The following is an 11,480-nucleotide window of genomic DNA, read 5'->3' as shown; positions in this document are numbered from 1 at the left end:
GTTTCGAATAAAAGCAATGTTAGACGCACCATCAAAATCAAAATAAACTTTATTCAAGTAGGCTTTTACAAGCACTTTTGAATCGTCATTTAACAATTAAGTGAAGCTACCATCGGTTCGGAAAGTAGATTCTCTTTCGTAACTTGGCAAGAAACTCATTAGTTACTCTTATTTAAATTAATATATCCTGCTTGGAAGTCAACAGGTATTAACTCCACGCTGTTTTAACATTTATAAAATCTTGTATAGAATAATATGCCTATTTCACCAATGTACTTTTTATGAACGATTTGAATCTACAAAACGGCAAAGTAAAAAATGTCTGCGGAATTTTAATAACATGTAACATAGCAAATAAGATAGCAATACATACTTAACTAGCCACTCGACGCGGCTTCGCACGACAACTTATTATTAAAGAAAATTATATTATATAATATATACTCTGTAGAACTCAGCAATAATGTAGCTTGATGCCCGTGGAAAAAAATATTAATTATAAGTTCAGGGAATTACACTTACAGTACAAACATATTGTTTTTCTTAATAATACGTATTAGTATAGTATAGATAAATAATAAACATGCTACTTAAGATTCTTATAGATTTTATTAAAAATAATCAGAAACGACCAAAAAGATATTTTCATTCGAAATTCAACAAAAAACGGAATATGTCAAACTGACAGCCAATGTTGCCATATAAATAAAACCAAAATATTTTTATTTAACAATGTTTATTTTACCAAAACACTCTCGCTGTTGGTTTTTCAACGATAACGTCCTTATTATCGATGACCTTCTTTCCGAACTGGATCCGGAAGTGATCCATATTCAAGTACTCCCCATCGTTGACTTCTAATAGAAGCTTCTGTACTCTCTCCTTTGACTTCTCGACGAAGCACGACGACAGTTTCATCTCCAATTCGCTGTTACGCAGACCGATGCAGTACGCTCTATGTAAAAAAATAATATTTATTTAGGAAATAAATTCAAAATTAAAACACAAAGAAAAAAAATATTTTTTTCCTATAAAATTTTAACTATCAATTTATAATCTCATTATACACGATTTATTTAATAATAAAAACTCGTCGCGAGGATTTCGTAAGTACATACATAGAAGTATTTAATTTAACTGAAATTAAAAGAAATTAAACTTAGCAGATTTAATTACTAAATTATATGATACAATTTAATTTACGCAAGGAATTACAAGCCCTATCATTTGATACCTATATTTTACAAGTGCATAAAAAATAACCTTTAAAAATAATTACGGTAAAATTTCAATAGCTCAAGCCAGAAAGGAATGGCTTGCTTTAGAGATCAGATATATTAGTATTTACAAGAAAAAATAATCTATATAAAATTTAACCGACTTGAAAAAGAAACAGCTAGTGAACTTAAAATAAAAAAATATATATCTATGAAACTACTAGACCGATTTTAATGAAACTTACTGTTCCCTATATATATATATATGTATATATATATATATATATATGTTATATTATTACCTGGATGCTCTCGCCAGCACGGCACTCATAGCTAAGATTTCAGTCGCCGCTTCCGCGAGTCTTGTTAATTCTCTGAAAAAAAAAAACAATTCATACTAATATTCTTGATGTGTAAATAACTTTATCTGTCTGCCTGTCTGTTGATCTTTCACGACTAAACCGCTGAACCAACAACAACAACAACAGCCTGTAAATTTCCCACCGCTGGGCTAAGGCCTCCACTGCCTTTGAGGAGAAGGATTGGATCATATTTCACCACGTGGCAGAATTCCTATGAAATAAGACACATGCAGGTTTCCTCACGATGTTTTCCTTCACCGCCGAGCACGAGATGAATTATAAACACAAATTAAGCACATACATATTCATTGGTGCTTGCACTTCGAACTCGCAATCATCGGTTAAAATGCACGAGTTCTAACCACTGGGCCATCTCGGCTCTGGATATAAATAATATAAATATAAATATGAGACAACATCACATACATTACTCTGATCCCAATGTAAGTAGCTAAAGCACTTGTGTTATGGAAAATCAGAAGTAACGTAGGTACCACAAACACCCAGACCCAAGACAACATAGAAAACTAATGATAATCTATATCGACTCGGCCGGGAATCGAACCCGGGACCTCGGAGTGGCGTACCCTTGAAAACCGGTGTACACACCACTCGACCACGGAGGTCGTCTAATAAATAATCTCCGACTCACGTGAAGGCGTTCCCTATCTCCTGGCCGTGTCTACTCATCAGGGTCTCGCAGGTGAAACGCATCCTGAGCACGCAGTACTCCAACTTCTCAGCGGACTGCTTCAGCGTCGGATGCAGATGTTCGGACAGATACAGAGTTAGCTTGGGGTTATCTTTCTCCTGGAAAATTATGATAATTTTGAATACCGATATAGTCATCAAAACTTAACACTGGATTGAAATGTTACTACAAAGACGGTATAAAATTAATGTTTAGTTATATATAGCCTGATGGTAATGTATGAAATATTAATTATTCCTTTCATCGCCAATGCGCCACCAACCTTGGGAGCTAAGATGCTATGTCCCTTATGCCTGTAGTTACACTGGCTCACTCATAATTCAAACAGGAACACAATATTACTGAGTACTGTTGTTTGGCGGCAGAATATATGATGAGTGGATGGTAACTACCCAGGCGGGCTTGCACAAAGCTCTACCACCAAGTATACTGACTGAAAAACTGACTGGGCAACATTATATATATAAAATAGTAGAAATAAATTATGAAACACAAATGTAAGTATGTAGATTTCCAAGCTTTGGAAAGCACTCAAAATCAAAATAAACTTTATTGAAGTAGGCTTTTACAAGCACTTTCGAATCGTCATTTAACAATTACCTAAGTGAAGCTACCACCGGTTCGGAAAGTAGATTCTACCGAGAAGAACTGGCAAGAAACTAAGTAGTTACTTTTTTCAACATTTAAAAAATACAATCATATTATTTATTTATTTATTTATTTTAATGCTTTATTGTACAATACAAAAGTATTAACAAAAGGCGGGCTTAATGCTACTGCATTCTCTACCAGCCAACCTTATTAGTTATATACAATTATATATGTATATTATGTATCCTGCCTGGAAGTCAACAGGTAGACTTAAATACATCACTGTCAAACATTAGAACTAGATTAGTCGTTTACTTGGTGGTAGGGCTTTGTGCAAGCCCGTCTGGATAGGTACCACCCACTCATCAGATATTCTACCGCCAAATAACAGTACTCAGTATCGTTGTGTTCAGGTTTGAAGGATGAGTAAGCCAGTGTAACTACAGGCACAAGGGACATAACATCTCAGTTCCCAAGGTTGGTGGCGCATTGACGATGTAAAGAATAGTTAATATTTCTTACAGCTTCATTGTCTATGGGTGATGGTGACCACTTACCATCAGGTGGCCCATATGTTCGACAGAAAAAAAATTGTAAAAACAAAATATTTCGATATATGGTACCGTGTATAATATTACAAATGGACACTCCAATTTTATTATATGTACGGATTATTAATATATAAATATTTACCTGATGTCTGTCTGTCAGTATTTTCTTAAATATAAACGAAGGGTTAAACATCGGGTTCCGCATCTGTTTGATTTCGGTCGCCATCGATTTGCCGGCGTGATGAATCCCATTAAGCGCTGGAAATTAAATTATATCTAATTATTATATTTTAAGAGTCGAGATGGCCCAGTGGTTAGAACGCGTGCATCTTAACCGATGATCGCGGGTTCAAACCCAGGCAAGCACCGCTGATTCATGTGCTTAATTTGTCTTTATAATTCATCTCGTACTCGGCAGTGAAGGAAAACATCGTGAGGAAACCTGCATGTGATAAATTTCATAGAAATTCTGCCACATGTTTATTCCACCAACCCGCATTGAAACAGTGTGGTGGAATATGTTCCAAACCTTCTCCTCAAAGGGAGAGAAGGCCTTTAGCCCAGCAGTGGGAATTTACAGGCTGTTGTTGTTGTATTATATTTTATATATAATGAAAAAAATAATACATAACGGTGTATGTGTGTAATCGGCGTGTAATAGCCCTGTGGTTAGAACGCGTGCATCTTACCACCAAGCCGCGCTTGAACAGCGCGGTGGAAAATGTTCCAAACGTTCCCCTCAAAAGGAGAGGAGGCCTTAGCTCACCAGTGGGAAATTTACAGGCTGCTGTTCTTGTTGTTGTGTGTAATCGATTAAGCAAATTAAAGACTTGTTATTTGATCGAATTTGTAAATATTGTACTTCACTAGTGTGCGTGTACCCGTGTGAGTGTACACTGTACTTCACTAGTGTGCGTATATCAGTGTCAGTGTACACTGTACTTCACTAGTGTGCGTGTGTAAATTAAGCACATGAATCAGCGGTGCTTGCCTCGGTTTGAACCCGCAATCGTCGGTTAAGATGCACGCGTTCTAACCACTGGGCCACTCGACTCTTGAAGTGAACTTAGTGCCAACTTATTTCGGCAGTATTTTCGACTTTTTGGCATTGTATTAAGACACATAATCAAACCCTCACCTATGTACATATTAATGTTGTCAGAGTTCTCGCCCCTCAGCGTCAGGAGCCTCATATCTTCCATCAGCTCGAGGCAGCGATCCTGCATCTCCATTCCCGGTATCGCGAGAAGTTGCAGAAGCTGTTGCTGCGCGTGATTCGCTATGAAGTTTCTAGAAAAAAACAGAAGAAAGATCTTAGTTAAACATAAGTTAATTCGTGGACAAGCATACATAAAGTACGACACAACTTAGATGTAGCATCGGCAAATTATAAAATACCGATTACTACCCATTCACACAACCAATAGAAACAGCTCCCTATCGCGCCATACGACGCTATTCGTTGCTATAGATTCTCACGTCAGTTCGACCCGAGAAAGCGAGTGCATGTAAATCGACGTGTCAAATTGACGAATATATTAGGTCATATGATACAAGTTATAACGTTTGTGCAAAGATCATATTCGCATGAGAAATAAATATTGATAATTTGGGATAGCGTACTCAATTCGGATGTGATCGGTTTAACGAATTTTGCCGATGGTACATCTAAGTTATGTCGTACTATACGTACGTCCAAAAACAAACTTACGACATTAAGCACACGCACTTGGAAGCCTCAAACTCAAACTCAAATAACTTTATTCAATATAGAAGCATTACACTTTCTTATTGTTGGTCAATTGAAACACTACTACCGGAGAAGAAAATACCCTGACCTGAGAAGAACCGACGAAAGAAACTCAGCGGGTTTTTTTTTGTTTGTCTCATATATTATATAAACGATTTAATACGATATGAAATAGCCCAAATATAATTCAAGTGTAATGTCGAACTGACAACCTTTTTATAGAAGGTTAAAGTTGGATTCGAACCTGCACATGGCCATTTCGAGCTCAGCGTCCGGCTGCAAGTATCCGTCGAGGAGGCCGGCGGTGAAGTACTCAGCGCTTTCGCTCGCATACTGTTTGAGGAGCGTGTCGCCTACTATGGCGCGGATCGTCGGGACCTCTGTGAGAGGTTTACCTGAAAACCGGACACAATTTATTTATGGTCCACAAAACAGATTATAACTAAAGACACATATAATATATAAGTAAACATTATAAGCAAGCTAAGTTATAATCCGTCGAATCGTCGAGTCGAGATGGCCCAGTGGTTAGAACGCGTGCATCTTAACCGATGATTGCGGGTTCAAACCCAGGCAAGCACCGCTGATTCATGTGCTTAATTTGTCTTTATAATTCATCTCGTGCTCAGCGGTGAAGGTAAACATCGTGAGGAAATCTGCATGTGACAAATTTCATAGAAATTCTGCCACATGTGTATTCCACCAACCCGCATTGGAACAGCGTGGTGGAATATGTTCCAAACTCTTCTCAAAGGGAGAGGAGGATTTTAGCCCAGCAGTGGGAATTTACAGGCTGTTGTTGTAAGTTATAATCCAACAACTCTGTGAACACAGATTGTATACGAAATATTTCACTTATAAAAATCAAATAACATCAGCGCTTAAGGATACATTATATACATTACAAAAAAACCGTTTACAATAAATGAAAAGAAAAAATTATACAGAAAAATATGAACAAGTTATGACAGTGAAAGATAAAATGAAATTATGAAATGGTGAAATGTGAAATTTAGTTAAATACGTTCTGTTTCTCCAGGCTGTTTCAAGTAACGATAATGCCGAGATGGTCCAGTAGATAGAACGCGTGCATCTTAACCGATGATTTGGGGTTCAAAGTACAGGCACCACTGAATATGCATGTGCTTAATTAGTGTTTGTAATTCATCTCGTGCTCGGCGGTGGATGAAAACACCGCGAGGAAACCTGCATGTGTTTAATTTCATATAAATTCTGCCACAAGTGTATTCATCAAACCAAATTGGAACAGCGTGGTGGAATATGTTCTAAACCTTCTCAAAGGGAGAGGAGGCGTTAGCCTAGCTGTGGGAAATTTACAGGCTGTTACTGTTCATATATTTTTTTATGGTATAGGTTGGCGGACGAGCATATGGGCTACCCGAGGGTAAGTGATCACCATCACCCATAGACAATGACGCTGTAAGAAATATTAACTATTCCTTGCATCGTCAATGCGCCACCAACCTTGGGAACTAAGATGGTATGTCCCTTGTGCCTGTAGTTACACTGGCTCACTCAGCCTTCAAACCGGAACACAACAATACTGAGTACTGTTGTTTAGTGGTAGAATATCTGATGAGTGGGTGGTACCTACCCGGGCGGGCTTGCACAAAGCCCTACCACCAAGAAATATATATTAGTTAGTTTACATTTAAAACGGTGGTTACCTGAAAAGTACCTTGGCTTTATATACTCCAAGACAGTTTGCATGGATTTCTTGAGGCTGTTCCTACACAGCGTGGCCGTGTACAGGCGGGATGCTGCGAGCGTTTGGGACAACGCTTCCTCTGTGATCTCGTCTAAGGGCGTGGCTGAAAATATTATACTTATTGAATATTTTAGAAATACCTATATCTTAAGCTAGCGATCCACACGAGCTTCGCAGTACAATACAGATACCAAGTATACTACAGAATTTGTGTATTAAAGACATCACATTAGAAACTGCTAGAATTATCAGTGTTTCTTTATCACATTGACCATGTATCATATACGAAAACATTCACCTCGAATCACTCTATCTATTAAAAAAATCGCATCAAAATCCATTGTGTAATTTGAAAGATCTAAGTATACATAGGGACAGTCAGCAGTAAGATACTAAGTTTTATACTACGTAATGACGATTTGGAACAAAGATCTTTAACGTTAGAAAAAAAGCAAAGGCTATTTTAATATTTATCTATAGATGTCATATATTAATTTGGCAGGATATTGTTTTCGTTTGATTATGTCCCAAACATTTCAATTATCCGAAAAAGTGGAGAATGCCTTCGGGCATTTAGTCTGTCTTTCGTCCCATTTACTTTGTTGTTGTCAATAAAGTATATGGGACAGATCTGTAATGACTCATTATAAAATAGTATTGCTTACCGGGCGTTTGTCTGAATGTGACAAAGTTCTTGTTGCTGCTGATTCCACTCGCTCTCGGGTGGACAAGGAAAGCCTTGAACCTTGTCTCCTCAACCAGACACAAGACAAGTAAGTATCCAGTCGAATTCGTGCATACTTTTTCACCATTTAAATGCCACACACCTGTAAGGGAGGATATATAACATTATTATATATCTGTATATTTCGACACAACTTAGATGTAGCATCGCCAAGTTCAATAAAACCGATTTCTGCCGATTGACACAGCCAATAGAAACAGCTTTCTATCGCGCCATTCAATGCTATAGATTCACGCGTCAGAGAAAGCAAGTACATGTAAATCGACGTGTCAAATTGACGAATATATTAGGTCATATGATATTACAGGTTATTACGTTTGTGTAAAGATCACATTCCCATGAGAAATAAATATTGATAATTTGGGATAGCGTACTGAATTCGGATGTGATCGGTTTTACGAATTTTGCCGATGCGACATCAAGTTGTGTCAGAATTGAAGTTCCAATAGACGATAATGAAGGAATTGTGAATGTATTTATGTTTACCCACACATATGTAGACTTTAATACTTAACTCGTAGATGGCTAGTTAAAAATTGCGATAAGGCCATAAGTGCTTGTGATCAGATTTGAAATTTGTGACATTTACTTTTGAGTCGAGATGGCCCAGTGGTTTGAAAGCGTGCATCTTAACCGATGATTGCGGCATGCACCACTGAATATTCATGTGCTTAATTTGGGCTCACATTTAGATTAGAAAGCCACGAATTTCTGTTTCAAATGTTTACTGTTCGAAAGATTATATTTATTTAAGTATTTCCACAAAATATTAGGTTTCGGAAACACATAGTTTGATCGTAATTCATAATTAAAAATACAATAATTTACTAACTATTTTGACGTTTTTATGGGTAACAAGGTTAGAAATCCACGAATTTTTGTTTCAAATGTTTACTGTTCGAAAGATTATATTTATTTAAGTATTTCCACAAAATATTAGGTTTCGGAATCACTTAGTTTGATCGAAATTAATAATTAAAAATACAATAATTTACTAACAATTTTGACGTTTTTATGGGTGACAATCGGTGACCGCCATTTTGTTTCATACTTAGTCAACCCCGACCCTGCATGATACTAGTATGCCCTACCCCTAGAGTGTATATAAAAGTCCGGAGGCGCGGAGGGAGAGCAGCCCCCGCCCGCCGCAACAGACTGCAGGCACCATGCGAGCCGAAGCTGCGTAGGCGAGTATGAAGTGGCTGCAGACTGTTACGCAAGGGCGAAGGGGCTGCACTTCCCGCAGCGCTGGAGATGTTCGAAAGCCAGATTTCTTATTTTTTACCAAAGTACTATAGTTCAAATGGCTCTATATTTTTCATACATTTTTAGGTTAGAAATCCAAGATTTAAAAAAAATCATATCTCAAAATCTATGTGTTTCCGAGGGGGGGGAGTGGTACAGGGGGGTTCTCCACCATCCCCCCCTCCACCCCCAACCTCCCAAAATACGAATTTCGTGGCTTTCTAATCTAAATCCCTTCCTTAATTTGTGTTTATAATTGATCTCGTGCTTGGCGGTGAAGGAAAACATCGCGAGAAAATTATTAGAACAGCGTGGAGGCATATGTTCCAAACCTTCTCCTCAAAGGGAGAGGAGGCTTTACCCCAGCAGTGGGAAATTTACAGGCTGTTGTTGTTGTTTGTTGTACTTTGAAAAGTTATTTAGCATTCGGAAAAGCATTTTTGTCAGCCAGATTGTCTGTCAGGGAGATAGCATTCAGTGTGCACACTTTGCAGACACATTAGACAGCTGAGGTACGGGCACATACAATTAAACATTTTTCTAATACAAATATAGTACTTATCTTAATAAATAAATATGAGACAACATCACATACATTACTCTGATCCTAATGTAAGTAGCTAAAGCCATTGTGTTATGGAAAATCAGAAGTAACGACAGACAACAATGACCACAAACAACCAGACCCAAGACAACATAGAAAACTAATGATAATCTACATCGACTCAGCTGGGAACTGATACTATATCTAATGTTGATGGTATTTTGAAAATGTGTATAATGGATTGTATATAAAATAAAAATATTCTCTATTCAAAGGTTTATAAAAGAATTTCAATCATCATGTTACAGAGTTGAATTCAATTTAGAGCTATCACTGGTTAAGAAAGTAGATACTAGCGATATGAACCAACAACAGACACAGTCGTTGCTCTACTTCCACATTTGAAAATAAAAAGTCAATTAGTTAAATACAATTACATATATATGCAATATATCCTATCAAAAAATAAGTCAAGGAAGGCAACAGTTATTAAGTCAACTCTTTCTATCAGCTGTATAATCTTGTATTCCAAAGCCTTCTTAACCAATGTATGTTATACAAATTTTGAATTTATAAAACGGCAAAGTTAAAAATAATTAATTTTACATATATTGATAGTTATTTGAAATAGTGTGTCTAATATCTAAAGATAAATTCAAGATCTGTAGTGCATAATATACATAGCTACCAACTAATCACATGCAGGTTATATTAATGATTCAAATAAGCTTTATAGTAAAGTATATGTGAACAAAATACATCTGATTTAATAAATATACTTTCATAGTTATGAAAACTGTTTAAACATAAGTGCCTGGGCCTGGTTGTAAGTCTTTATATTTATGTGCTAAGTCAAAACAATTTAATACCTTTGTATACTTAATTAATTAATAAAAATATGATCGAAACATTGAAACATGAATGATAAGTTTGATGATTTGATCACATTTTAAGTTTTACCATTGAGCAAATTCTAACTAGTAATAAAGTATTAATAAAAAAAACACAGACCCTTCCCATCCATTTCAGCCGTAGTTCTGAAGTCAGCTTGCATCAATCTTTCCGGAATCTTCTCTCTTATACATATACTAATAGTTTCTTCTCCAGATGTCAGGTCATTAACTAACTTCTGATAAACATCTGAACTTAAACCCAATTTGAGAACATTTAAAGAAACCCAGTGGTCACTTAACTCTAGTCCTAGTTCTAGATCTGTTGATATCACATCTAAATACCTCAAACTTTCTGTGTAATTCATAGCTAAGCCACCATTTGTAAGGCTTGTGGGGGCGCCGTACATCCCTGTCTGTATTAACGCATTTCTACGATCATCTTTTGTTTTTTTAGGATCTGAAAATACGCTTTCTAATGCAGCAACTCTGTTGTCTAAGGCCGCAGATTCTTCTTTGTTTAAAATTTCAGGATATGCGAGTAAATCTCTATTGAAAATCGACATAAACACATCTTTCATAAATGGCGAAATTTGGGCTTTTCGGCGCTCAACGCGCTCTAAAACTTTTAAATCTTCGAAATCATACTTCTCTTCTCTAACTTGTGGTTGTGATTGAGCAGACGACTCCAAATTCGAAGCAGAAAAACGAAATTTTCGGTACACATTTTTCCGGGCAGTGTGATAAGGTATTATTGAAGATACCTTGCGAGCGATATTCATAATAAATTATTAATTATATATATTAACACTATCAATAAATTTCTATAATATTTTAACAATTGATATATGAATGTTAACAATAATATCCCTTTTATATAAGTTTATTATTATTGAAAAAGGTTATCTTCTATTTTGACATATGTCACACTATATCTTTTTTTTCTAATTAGAACAAAGCAAATGTAATTTATCATACAGCTTAATAATCGGTTATTTATTGAACTCAAATTATCCATGAATTTTAGTTTATTAATCTAAAAAATATTCATCTTCAATATTTATATCTATCGTTAGCTATTACATATTTCCATAATATTTATTTATGTTTTCATATTCTTTCAGAAATTAAGTTATTACGTCTA

At 36.1% G+C, this 11,480-nt stretch overlaps 1 protein-coding gene across 1 annotated transcript; it reads right to left on the bottom strand.

Moving 5' to 3' along the window:
* Positions 1-712: 712 nt before the first annotated feature.
* LOC124541669 (complex I assembly factor ACAD9, mitochondrial) lies at positions 713-11,261 on the bottom strand. Its single transcript, XM_047119596.1, has 9 exons — positions 10,458-11,261; positions 7,578-7,739; positions 6,872-7,015; positions 5,428-5,578; positions 4,572-4,723; positions 3,576-3,691; positions 2,232-2,389; positions 1,520-1,591; positions 713-955 (listed from the first exon to the last, which is right to left on the bottom strand). Exons 1-9 carry the CDS (start codon positions 11,116-11,118, stop codon positions 742-744), a joined length of 1,830 nt encoding a protein of 609 aa, XP_046975552.1. The 5' UTR covers positions 11,119-11,261; the 3' UTR covers positions 713-741.
* Between the last annotated feature and the right edge of the window lie 219 nt (positions 11,262-11,480).

This window comes from Vanessa cardui, chromosome 28 (assembly GCF_905220365.1).
Source record: "Vanessa cardui chromosome 28, ilVanCard2.1, whole genome shotgun sequence".
Classification (NCBI taxonomy): Eukaryota; Metazoa; Arthropoda; class Insecta; order Lepidoptera; family Nymphalidae; genus Vanessa; species Vanessa cardui.
Note: the sequence above shows the minus strand (reverse complement) of the source record. Positions and strands in the feature narration are given on the sequence as shown.